Source organism: Hypanus sabinus, chromosome 6, assembly GCF_030144855.1.
Source record: "Hypanus sabinus isolate sHypSab1 chromosome 6, sHypSab1.hap1, whole genome shotgun sequence".
Lineage (NCBI taxonomy): Eukaryota > Metazoa > Chordata > Chondrichthyes > Myliobatiformes > Dasyatidae > Hypanus > Hypanus sabinus.
This window is the reverse complement of record NC_082711.1, coordinates 62832378-62845802: the sequence shown is the minus strand read 5'-3', so window position 1 is coordinate 62845802 and position 13425 is coordinate 62832378. Positions and strand designations below refer to the sequence as shown.

At 40.6% G+C, this 13425-nt stretch overlaps 1 protein-coding gene across 4 annotated transcripts in view; it reads right to left on the bottom strand.

Annotated features, from left to right (window-relative positions):
* akap9 (A kinase (PRKA) anchor protein 9) overlaps positions 1 to 13425 on the bottom strand; it is a 208072-nt gene that overhangs the window by 18306 nt on the left and 176341 nt on the right. For all 4 annotated transcript variants that reach the window (XM_059972268.1, XM_059972269.1, XM_059972271.1 and 1 more), the window contains 5 exons: positions 11507 to 11698; positions 10209 to 10373; positions 8368 to 8518; positions 5483 to 5705; positions 4926 to 5076 (listed from right to left, as the gene is read on the bottom strand). In XM_059972268.1, the coding sequence (XP_059828251.1) occupies positions 4926 to 5076; positions 5483 to 5705; positions 8368 to 8518; positions 10209 to 10373; positions 11507 to 11698 (882 nt within the window). The remainder of the gene's footprint in view (positions 1 to 4925; positions 5077 to 5482; positions 5706 to 8367; positions 8519 to 10208; positions 10374 to 11506; positions 11699 to 13425) is intronic.

Below are 13425 nucleotides of genomic sequence, written 5' to 3'. Positions count from 1 at the left end.
CCTCTTCAAAATTAGGGATGGATAATAAATGCTGTTATAACCAGAAATGTCCATACCCTGTAAATACATATTTAAAAAGTATTACTTTACCATTCTTCAAAAAAGATACAAGCAAAGTTTTCTATATTCAAATATATGGCAGGAAATAAATAAATGATCCAATCTGAATGAAAATAAATGAATAGATTAAATAATCAGTTTAAATAATATTCAAGTACCTAAGTAGGATGAATGGGTTATTCTATGTGACAGGCAGCATCAATATACAAGAAACCTCTCATCACATACAGGTGCCTGGATGAATTTACAAGACAAATGCAGCAAATTATCTAAAAATAATTTCAAAGATAAAAAAGATTATACAAAGTACTCTGCAGATGTTGTGATCAAATCAACACGTATAAACAAGCTGGATGAACTCAGCAGGTCGGGCAGCATCCGTTGAAATGAGCAGTCAACGTTTCGCGCCGAGACCCTTCGTCAGGACTGAAGAAGGAGGGGGCAGGGGCCCCATAAAGAAGATGAGGGGAGGATGGAAGGTGCCAGGTGAAAAACCAATCAGAGGAAAGATCAAGGGGTGGGGGAGGGGAAACAGGGAGGGGATGGGCAGGAGAGGTGAAGAAGGAAAGAGAAAGCACTATGTGTAGTAGAAGAAGGCAGACTCATGAGAGAGGTGATAGGCAGCTGGAAGAGGAGACAGAGTGAAAGTGAGATGGGGGAAGGGAGAGGGAGGAAATTACCAGAAGTTGGAGAATTCGATGTTCATACCAAGGGGCTGGAGACTACCTAGACAGTATTTGAGGTGTTACTTCTCCAACGTGAGTTTGGCCTCATCATGGCAGTAGAGGAGGCCATGTATGGTCATATCCAAATGGGAATGTGAAGCAGAGTTGAAGTGGGTTGCAACTGGGAGATCCTGTCTGTTGTGGCGGATGGAGCGGAGGTGCTCGATGAAGCGGTCCCCCAATCTGCGTCAGGTCTCTCCGATGTAGAGGAGGCTGCACTGGGAGCACCGGATGCAATAGATGACCCCAACAGACTCACAAGTGAAGTGTTGCCTCACCTGGAAGGACTGTTTGAGGCCCTAAGTGGTGGTAAGAGAGGAGGTGTAGGGACAGGTGTAGCACTTACGCTTGCAGGGGTAAGTACCAGGTGGGAGATCTGTGGGGAGGGATGTGTGGACCAGGCAATCACGGAGGGAACGATCCCTGCGAAAAGCAGAGAGGGGTAGAGAGGGAAAGGTGCTTAGTGGTGGGGACCTGTTGAAGGTGGTGGAAGTTGTGGAGGATAATATGCTGGATCCGGAGGCTGGTGGGGTGGTAGGTGAGGACAAGGGGAACACGGTCCCTGTTGTGGTGACGGGAGGATGGGGTGAGGACCGAAGTGCAGGAAATGGAGGAGGTGAGGGCATCATTGTTGACGGCAGAAAGGAAACCACAATTCTTAAAGGAGCACATTTGAGATGTCCTGAAACAGAAAGCCTCATCCTGGGACCAGATGCAGCGGAGACGGAGGAACTGGGAAAAGGGAATAGCATTTTTGCATTTGGCAGGGTGGGAAGAGGTATAATCAAGGTAGTTATGGGAGTCAGTGGGTTTATAGAAGATGTCAGTGGACAGTCTGTCTCCAGAGATGTAGACTGAGCGATCGAGGAAGGGGAAAGAAGTGTCCGAGATGGACCAAGTGAATTTGAGGGCTGGGTGAAAGTTAGAGGCAAAGTCGATGAAATTGACAAGCTCAGCATGGGTGCAGGGAGCAGCACCAATGTAGTCGTCAATGTAGCGGAGGAAAAGTTGGGGAGCAGTACCAGTATAGACTTGGAGCATAGGTTGTTCCACATAACCCACAAGGAGGCAGGCATAGCTGGGGCCCATGCGAGTGCCCATAGGTACACCCTTGGTCTGCAGAAAGTGGGAAGAGCCGAAAGAGAAGTTATTAAATGTGAGTACCAGTTCCACCAACCGGAGGAGTGTGGTGGCGTTGAGGAACTGGTGAGGTCTATTGTCAAGAAAGTAGTGGAGTACTTTGAGGACTTCCTGATGGGGAATTGAAGTGTATAAGGATTGGACATCCATTCTTGATGGGGATTATCTAATTATCTAAAAAGATTATCTAATTAACTAAAGATAATCTTATGTATTTTCTGTTCTCAAATTAGTTGCAAGCATTAATTACATATGAAAGCTTTTCATTCTCCCTTCCAAAATTATTATTAAAATCTCTAAATTTTAATATTATTTATTTTATACAGATTTGTTGATAAACAGACCCAGAATTTATAAGGTCCATAGATAAGTTGTAATTAGTGATATCACCCAGAAGTTAAAACAGGCCCCTCAGCTACATGCAATTTCTATTTGCTTAAATGGAAAGACAGAGTGTAATAAATCCTAAGGTTTGATGACAGAAACTAGTGTGCTCAAGGAGTGGACAAGGTGTAGCAGGATGGACCATTTGGACTTTCCTTATTTCTTTTGTTAAGTTTGTAAAGCTCACAACAGCTATTGATGAGATAATGCTGTGAGAAAATATGAGCTCATGCACTTTGTTATAAAGAACAGAAAAGCATGAAATGTTGACAAACTGGTATGTTGACACACAAGAATCTTGATATACTGGTTCATAAGAACCAATCAAGATGAGGCACAAAACAGATCTGTCAATATCAAATTTAAGTGGCTTACAAAGCAAACATTACTGAGATGGTACTTTTTGTCTGGCAGTTCTTTGGGACTAAGAATGACTAAGTGCCTCTCATTCTTGTAACTTCTAATGTTGATACTGAGGCTTATGCGTGATTCACAGCTATCCAAAGGTCAGGTCATGGCTGAATGGACAGAAGGGAGGGTAGTTTATGAGGTGATGCATGTGCAGGGTTTTTTGTGTTTATGATGCTTAGGGCAATATTCTCAATACCATCCCATGTTATCCTTCTCTACTTTGAGTGGTTATGTGACAGGGAGTCTTCAGAGTCAGTAGGAATACTACATTTCTTCAGAGGCTTTGAGAAAATGCATCTGAGCATGCACAAATGCACATATTGGCTGTACACTGTATCTCATCTGGAGAGATCTTGATTCTGGAGCGTAGTAACCACAGGATGAAAAGCCTTTCATCAGGTTTGAAGAGCAAGTACTGTCACAATAAGGTCTTTGAAGATAAGATGAAACATTATAGCAAGAAGAACTGAGGAGAACATTGGGGAATGACATCAGCCTTCACCAAGGATGGTTTTGCTGTAGATTCATTGGTTAGTATCACAGATTGTATGCCATCATTAAAAAGTATAAGATGGGGACGAGATGAAGTTGTGTGTGCAACCGGAATTGAGAAGCAGGTTCTATGGATGTTTGTGATTGATGGAGTGGGTGAGGGACGTGTGGTTGGAACCAAGGACTGGGTACGTGGTGAGGTGAGTGGCTGGAACTGAGAAGATGGATGGATCTACAACCAAAGCCAGGGACAGAGAATACATCTGTTTTAAGCAGTTGGAGCATTCAAAGTTAAAATAAGAAATATCCTGAAGGCAAAGTCTGCAGAAGTCTTTAGAATTTCTGTTTCTAAGTTCAGTTGCACGCTTATTTACTGGGCACAGGTACAGCGGAAAATGACAGATTTTGGGTTGCTAAGAGAAATCGGAAGATCCAACTAAGTTGATTTATTTTTTTCCAAGAGGCAATGTAGTGATAATAGTCTATCTGGGTTTGAGTAACACCCTTCACAAGGTCCCACATGGGAGACTGATCCAAAATATAACCCATGGAATCTAGTGCACTTTGGCAAATTGGACCAGTAAAATACCTTCAGAAGCAGAGAATGCTCACTTGTTTCTGCAATTAGTGACCAGCAGGATATCAATGTTGCTAGTTGTTAAATGTATTAGTGATCCAGATGTGAACGTAAGAGCAAGATCAGTAAATTCACAGAAGACATCAAAATCAGTGGCATTGTTGAGAATGGGGGTGAAGGGGTTCTTTGTCTACAGGATGATATCTTGAATTAGGAAAATAGGAAACATAATGGAACATGGAATTTAATTCTGAAATAATGGAAGATGATGCATTTTGTTCAGACTAACAAGGCTGGATCTACACAATGAATTGTAGGACTTGAGAAGTACTGAGGACAGAGGGACCTTTGTTAAAGGATCTTTGAAGGAAGCAGCACAGGTAGATAAGGTGGCTAAAAAGGCCTTCATTAACTGTGCTGCAACATAAAAGAGTAGTTAGGTAATGGTACAAGCTGGAGAACTACACAGTTACTGGACACCATTCAAAATAAAGGATGTGATTACACTGGAGGGAGTGTTGAGAATATTCACCAGAATGTTGTCCAGGGTAAAACCTTTTAGCTATGAGGAGAGAGTGGACAAGCTACATTTGTTTTTCGTATAGCAGGGAAGATTGTGAGGTTAACTTACTGAAAAATACACAGCTGTAAAGAGGGTATAGATATAGATAGATAGGGTGTAGAGTGAAGAACTTTACTTTGAGCTGGGGTGAGAGTGAATGGTGGTGTATTTAGATAAGCACATGCATTGCCATTGCACAACACAGGCTGAATGCTGGAAAAGAGGCATTTGTTGGTGGCATTGTCACGGTGGACCACACTGCCTTTTCTGTGTCTTATGACTCTGGGTTTACGCTGGAAAGGGAATGAGGCACAAAATCAGCAAATATTCTGTTGAATAGTGGAACAGCTTTGATAGGCCATATTGCTTACTCTTGCTCCTGTGCATAAATTTAACGTACCCAACAACCAGAGGACCTAATGCCCAGACAACATGGCTTATTCTAAAACTCAATTAAATATATATTTAGTCTGGCATTGGGAGTCAAGATAGGAGAAGGTGGCAGTCAATAAGATATTATGCATCAGTGCTCTGCTTCCATGAATCATGTCTGAGACAACAAAAACATCCAAACCTCCAGTTCTTCTCGGTCGTGCTCTTCTTTTCTATCTAGTTTATGCTTTTCTTTTTCCATTGCCCATTCCAGTTCCTGTGACCTCTTCTGTTCATTTGCCAGTGCAGCATTTAGCGTTTCTACAGCAGCTGCCTTGTCAGTTAACTCAACCCTAAAATATGCAAATAGCCAATAAAAAGTTATTTTATTCCAAATGCTGTGAAAAATCTGTACATTCTGATGAACAACACTAATTATATAACTACTCTGCTGATTTTGGAGAAGATCATCCAAAAGCACCAGGTTCAAAAATGCATAAATCAACTTGAAGTTAAATACACTGGTATGAACACCACTGATTGCCAGAACACATGTGAGATCTGTACTGAAAGTAATCAAGTTATACAAACAATATCAACCTTAGCTGAGAGAATACGAGATATAGAAGTTAAATAAAGTGAAAATGAATTTCAAATTCTCTGCAGATGTACAATTCCTGTTAAAACTCTAAAATCCATCCACTTGGTCTCCACTTTACCCTCACATTGACAATTTGAATATAATGGACACTTGATTACCTCAGCATCTCCAACTCTTTAAAGTGTTTGTGCTGTGCCTTAAGTGTGGTTTCAAGTTCCAGTTTTGTTTGAGAAAGCTCATTTTTCAATTCTGCCAGCAGCATCTTCTCCGAATTCAGATGGTCTTGGAATTCAGGCCCCTGTGCCTTCAGTGTAGTCAATTCCATTTGTAATGTTAGAATCTGAGCCTGCTTCTGCTTCAGATTGTTTTCTAGTAATTCCACTAAAAGCAAATAAAGTACATCAGGCCATTGCTTTTAGTAAAAACATCCTGAGATACCAATATAGTTAATAACGTATGAAATAGGAAGAATAGGTTAGCCAGATCTTCAATTGTGCCAGATAAAAGGTATTATTAATTAAATACGATTCATTAAAATTAAGTCTGTTTCAGTGATATCTTCTGGCACTATCCCTATATCCCTCTATTCCTTTATTGACTGGAAACCTATCTGTAACATCACAGCCTTCTGAGGTAGAGATATCCAAGCATTGTCTGTCCTTTTAGTACAGAAACTTCTCATCTCAGTCTGAAATGGACAGCCCTTATTCTAAGCCCTACAGTCCTCGGCCACAGGAAATACCTTCCACCTCTCCAGCTCTTTCAGAATTTTATAAGCTTCAGTGAGATCCCTTATTCTTCTAGCCTACTGAAGTTTCCCACATACAGCAAACCTTGAAACCAGTCTAATGAACCTTTGCTGTGCTTTTCACTACAAAGACTTGGGTAAGGAAATTATTTCAAAGGTAAGGAAATCAAACTGCACACAATACTGCAGGGGTGCCTTCACCAAGGCCCACACAATTACAAAGACTCTTTTACTGATGTATTCAATTTTTTTCAAAATAAAGGCTACCTACAATAGAATGGTTTGGGTTTTAATGAACTGTGCAAAGCACTTCCAGGTTACCCTGACTATCAATATGATCCACTGTCATGATAGGAAAAATACTCTGCTTTTCTGTTATGTACATCAAAATGGATGACCTCATGTTCTTCCTTGCTCACTTGGCCTGCCTGTAATCTTTAAAGCTTCTTTACATGCTCCTCTATACACAGAAATCCATCTGCTGAGGATCATCAGCAAACAAGAACATGTACCATTTAGTTTCCATAGCCAGTGGCAGATTGCTAAACTGAGAATGATTCATTTAGTCCCTCCATTTACTTTTCTGTTACACCTCCTTTGGTTACAGGGGATAGAAAAGGGTGGGAGAGGAGGCATGGGCACATAACGGAGTCCTCTGTGAAAAGACCTGGGGATGGGGTGGGGAGGGAGAGATGCAGATGGATAGACATGATCATATAGGGTTGAGTTGAGACTGGAGAGGGGTCAGAGCAGACATCTGGGACTCTGAATGAATATACATGAGGGCTACATCAACAGTGGCAGAGAGAAAGGCACACTTTTAGTGGGAGAACATTTCAGAAGCTTTAGAGCAGAAGGCCTCATCTTGAGTACAGATGTGGCAGACATAGAAATTGAGAAAAGGGAGCACTGTCCTTACAGGGGGCAGGAGGGGGAGGAAGTAAAATTGACATATGTAACTGAGGGAGACCGTGGGTTTATGGAAGATGTCGGTGGTATCTATCATCTGTGATGGAGACAGTGAGATCAAAAAAAGGAAAAGGAATTTCAGGGATGATCTAGGGGAATCTGTTGGCAGGGTGGAAGTTAGTGGTGCAGGTAATGAAATTGATGATTTCTGCACAAGTACAGGAGAAAGAATTGAGGGTGGAGTAGGGTGAGTAAAGGAGCTGTAATAGGCTTAGACCTAGGCCAATTCAATTTAGCCAACCAACAGAAAGGCAAAGCCAGGGCCCATGCAAGTCTCCAAGTCTGCTTTTTGGACCTGTAGAAAGTGAGAGGAAAGATTAGTTCTGCAAGGTGGACAAGAAAGTTAGTGAAGGGGAACTGGTTGTGTCTTTGTTCAAGAAAGAAACAGAAAGTTTTCGGACTTTCCTAAAGGAACTGTGAGCTGCAAGAGACCAGACGTCCATGGTAAAGATGAGCTGGTAAGAACCATGGAATAGGAAGTTACCCAAATTGTGCAGGGTGTGAAATGTGTCCTGGATATAATTGGAAAGGGACTAGATAAAGGGAGACAGGATGATGTCCAGATACTGTATGAAGACAGAAATTCAGTGGGGAGAGATGTGGAAACAATGGGCCTATCAGGGTGGTACTGTTTGGGGTAGCATTAATATATTCTTCTCAGAGGTTACTTTCTCATTAGATCTGTATTAAAAACAAACTTGCATATATTTTGCTTTTTCAAGTTGTTGACATAATATTGAGAATAGCTCAAGACCAGTGATCCTTGTACGATTTCATTCACAACTCCTACAACACTGAAAATGGTTTGTTCATATTTGCTCCAGTCTCATGAACATCAATCTTGTTCAGCCAGTTACTGTGAAACACCTTAGTATAGACTTTCTAAAAATACAAATATCCACTGGTTTCCTTTTTTATTGTTCGTTCTACCCTTAAAATATATAATCTGCCAAATACAGTTGCCCCATCATAAAACAGCATGTATTCTGCTAAATAATGGCTATTTTCTAATTATCTTATTACTACACCCGTAAGTAACAACCTCATAATTTGTATTTTATATCTCCCTCCTTCTTAAACAGCTGAGTTATATTTACTGTGTTCCTATTGACACAATCACCAGCTTTTGTGCCATCTCCTTTCAAGCCTCAGAGACATGAATTTGATATTCCTCTACATCATCAGAGCCACTACCAAACCAGTAACAAAGAAGAAGCAGTGATGCCACACAAAATATTAACAAGCAACTCCAGTTTTAAAGGTGTAATTATTAACCTTATAAATATGATTAATCACATCAGGCATGCATTTAGAAAATCCCCTTACTTCTTTGAGTGCTGTGTTCTCGCACATCAATGGGCTTCCTGTCACCCTGCTGGACTCTTTGCAGGTAAGACCAAAGTTCGCGTATTTCCATCATCATGCTATTCCGATCTGCAGTCATTAAAAGTTGCACATCTGCTCTCCTCTGAGTTTCCTAAGGCCAGATGAAGATGAACAAATACAATTATCTGCATCTATGCCAGCTCAAATATTCCAATTTTTATGCTGTCATGTTGTTGCTTATCTGGGCAAATCTAGAGGAGCAGCAGGGTTTCCTGGTGCAGTGTTTCAAATCAAAACATTGAAAATTCCTTTCTGCTACCCAGCCCCTCCTCCCCAGATGCTGCCAAGTTTCTCCACAGACTGGCAACACACACAAAATGTTGGAGGAACTCATCAGACCAGGTACCATCTATGGAGAAAAGTAAACAGTCAACGCATTGGGCCAAGAACCTTCATCAGTCCTCCTCAAAGAACTCCAAAAGGTTCATCAAACAAGATTTTCACTTAAGGAAACCATGCTGACTTTGTCCTATCTTGTCCTGTGTCATCACTTCATCCTTAACAACTGACTCCAAAATCTTCCCAATCACTGAGGTCAGGCTAACTCGACTATAATTTCCTTTCTGCTGCCTCCTTCCTTTCTTAAAAAAATGGAGTGACATTTGCAGTTTTCCAGTCCTCCAGACCCATGCCAGAGTCCAATGATTCTTGAAAGATCATTACTAATGCCTCTACAATCTCTACCACTACCTCTTTCAGAATCCTTGGGTGGGGTTCATCTGGTCTGGGTGACTTATGTACCTTTAGGTCTTACAACTTTCTCAGCACCTTCTCCTTTATAATAGTAATTGCACTCACTTCTCTTCCCTCGCACCCTTCAACATCTTCAACACCCTTCTCTGTCTTCCACAGTGAAGAATGATACAAAATACTTATTTAGTTAATCTGCCATCTCCTTGTCCCGGTATTATCCAGTCTCATTTTCTAGCAGTCCTATGTTTACTCTCATCTACTTTATTGCACTATACCAGGCCAAAGGTGGCCCTTTCACTGGTTGGCTCTGGAACTGTGCTTTTCTGAACCATTAATTTGACAAATCATCTGTCATTAAATGTAAATTACTGATTTCTGAAGACTTGTAAATTTCTAAGTATAAGGCACTAGATAATAGTTACGCATGCTGGTTAGGAGATTTGACAGAATGATAGAAGCTCACAAACTAAAAAGAACAAAAATGGATTTAAATGAGAATTAGAAAAACATCAAAAAATATTCAAACGCTTCAGCAATTTTAAAGGCTAATACACAGAATTTGGCCAGGACATGCAGAAAATTTGAATGGAAAAGACAGTGAAAAAATTAACTTCGAAATACACAATGGGTCAAGCCACATCTATGGAAAGAAGAACAATTTACATGTGAGCTTGAATTCCTTCCTTCAAAAGCAGAAACGTGTTTTAAGTTGCAGAGAAGGAAGGAATGTGTGACAAGATGAGGACAACGGACACTGAATAGCACAGTTACCAACAAAGAGGATGTAAACGCTTATTAATTACAGATGTTTTATCTGGAGGAGATGCAAATAGAGTTGAATGAAAGCAGAAAGAAACTGTGCTGAAACTATGAAATAAAAGATATTCTGCAGGTTACTGTAAATTTAAAATAAAAGGGAATCCTGACTAACCTGCTGAGTATCTCCAGCATTCCCAGTCTTTATTTCAAATTCAAAGCAACAGCACTTTTTAAATTATTGTTTCTAATGGACATGATTTGGTCAGATCAGCCTTTGCTACTTCTGCAAAAATTGCAATGCCAGTCACGATTAAGTAAGAGGAAAATACCTGTTCTTTCAGCAAGCTCAACAGCGTCATTGCATCCACATTATTCAGGGATGATGCCTGTGCGTGGAGAGCCATTATAAAGGCATCATGTTCTTTATTAAAAACATGCTGGACAGCTTGCAGTAGCTCGCGTCGCCAGTCTGTGATGTTTTCAGCAGATAAAGCCTGTAAGAGATGTTACATTTTTACCTATTACTCTACTCTCTCTTAGATATATTACCATGAACGAGAGCTAACTTTATAGATATTTCAAAAATATTTAGCCCCATAAATTGATCATCTGCAAGCATTTCCACATACTTTAGGATATAAGTTTCACTACTTGGTCCTTCAGATAAGACATTAAACTAAGTATCTATTTGCCTGTTCAGGAGATATGGAGGATTCCATAGCACTATGACAAATTTATGTTCCCCTTATGTAACAGGCACTGTTTTTTGTTTGATCATCACTGAGAAAGAACCTGCCCACATTTCAATGGTGCCTGAATGTTAATATCAGTTGGACAGATTTGAAGCAAAAGGCTTTGAAAACAGATGCTGACAAATTAACCTTCAGAAGTCCGGCTGTGTTAATTAGTGGAGCAAGTAACCTACAGAAAGACAAATCCATTTAGCTTATTTGCTTTGGATGAATTTGTTAAAGCAAGGATTTGTCGTCAGCAGTGACCCACTTGCACTTACTGCTGATGTCTGATAAAATATTAATTTGTGTGATGAAATTCTCCTTTAACAGTTATGCATGCTAGCTAGAATATTTGACAGAAGGATAGAGGTTTACAAACAAAACAGAACAAAAACTGATTTAATGGAAAATTCAAAAAACTTCAAAAATTACACAAATTTCTTCAGCAATTTTTGAGGGTAATGTACAGAATTTGGTCAGGACATGCAGAAAATTAGAAAGTAATTAAAGGTAGAGATTTTGAAAGGATGTTTTTTCTTCAGTGGTACGTATGAATCCAAGGTTTATAGAGGTTTCAAAAATTATGAGAGCATAGAAAGGTTAAATAGAGTCTTTTAAAAAGATAGGGGAATCTGGAACTACAAGATATTGCTGTAAGGTGCATGTGGATAAATTTATAGGAAATCTGAGGGGCACGTTTTTCCACTCATTGGATGGTGTTTATCTGAAAGGAAGTGCCAGAGGAGGTAATGGGTTAGGTAAGTTGTAGAAGGATATAGACCTAATGCAGAAAAATGCAATCAGGCTCAGCAAGGACAAGGTAATTTCCATGCTGCATGGAATACCCACCCAGGTCCCTTGTGGAAAATTATTTTAACATACTGTGTCCTTACCTTTGCTTCCCCAGTGCCCTGAATTTTGGAAAGTACATCATTAAGTGACTGTATAACATCCAGAAGTCCCTGCCTTTCCTGAAGCCAATAGTTTGGGTTATTCTCCAGTGGTTGCAGTTGTCCTTCAAGGTGTGGTGATTCTGAAAGAGACAACACCTGCATCCCCTCTTGATGTACTTCATGAAGTAAAGACTGTTAAAATAAAAAAAAACACATTCAAAATTTAGGCAGGTAATTTATACACCTTAGTTACTATTTCGGAGGCAAGAAACACTTATATAAACTTGTATGTTGTATACACTAGTGATCATTTCATGAGCACAGCAGGGAATGAGAATGTGAAGAGGGTAAGGGGTACAAAGGGGTGGGCGAGGGGTAAGTGTAGCAAAATATGTAGACAGGACCAGGGAGAGAATACATCATTGGGGAAGTGTAGGAGGACAGAGAACAGGTAACTAAAATAGAATGCCAAGACAGGATATCGCAACCACAAGGAAAGGAGAACCTTGCCACCACAAGACAATGTGTTTGGCAAAGTATCTGAGCTATATACCTATTTCGAGTGTTTTGCTTGCGTCTATACTTATTCCAAGTATTTTGCGTGCTTAGCTATGCAACAGCCAATCAATCAATGAATTTGAATCAGTAACCATATTTGTGAATGTAGTACCCTGCTTTTGGGTATAAGTATGACCTTTGTAAACGGACAAATTGAGAGTTGGCTACCTTACGCCCGAAGTGCGTGGGGCTGTGAACTCCTCTCTGAATAAAAACCGTTTCAGAGGTAATTTCGTGTCTCTGGTGTTTTTCCTCAACTGAGCAGGTTAATAATTTCAATTGAACACACTTAGTGTCAATTTTATTAGGTACACTTGCAAATATCTAATCAGCCAATCATATAGCAGCAATGCATCCATAAAAGCATGCAGACATGATCACGAGGTTCAGTTGTTGTTCAGACCAAACATCAGATCGGGGAAGAAATGTGACCTAAGTGACTTTGACTGTGGTATGATTGTTTGAGCCAGCCGGAGTGGTTTGAGTATCTCAGGAGCTGCTAATCTCCTGGGATTTTCATGCAAATAGTTCTTTAGAGTTTACAGAGAATGCTACGAAAAACAAAACAAACACAAAAAACATCCAGCCAGCGAGTGGCACTTCGATAGGTGAATATGCCTTAATAATGAGACAGGGCAGAGGAAAATGGCTAGACTGGTTCAAGCTGATTATACATTACAACAATAGAAGGGCTACAGCAGCAGAACACAACACCGGGTTCCTCTTGTACCTAATAAAAGTGACCACTGATTGTATATTCACCAGATCATATATAACAAATGTTAGCAAAATGACCAAACATCCTTCAACAATTTTTTTTTTAAAAGAAATGCGGCAGCAACTGAGCTCGACAGAGGATAGCTTCTCGCAGGTCAGAGTCAGTGATTTAAAATGAGAGCTTCGCAGGCATTAGTCCATTGTACGGGGCCTACCAGCAGCGGCAACTGAGCGCGACGAACTAAATAAAAGCAGAAGGGATAAGCGGAGCGGCCATTGTCGGGAGTAGGCCAGTGGCAAGAGTAGGAGTGACAGGATTTTGCTCATTCAGGCTTCAGCAAAGTAAGTGGGTAAGTGGACTTCGTTTTTGGTTTTTCTTTGCATTTTTGTTGAGGAATAATGATTATGTTGGTAGGGTTAGTTTTTTTGCTCTGGGAGCCAGATGTGGGAACCCTGGGAACCTTCCGGTCTCCCAGATGACCACATCTGCACCAGGTGCACCGAGATACAGCTGCTGAGAGACCATGTTAGGGATCTGGAGCTGTGGCTTGATGACCTACAGCTTAGTCAAAGGGGATTCCATAGTGAGGGGAACAGACAGGAGGTTCTGCCAGCCTGATAAAGATACCCGCATGGTATATTGC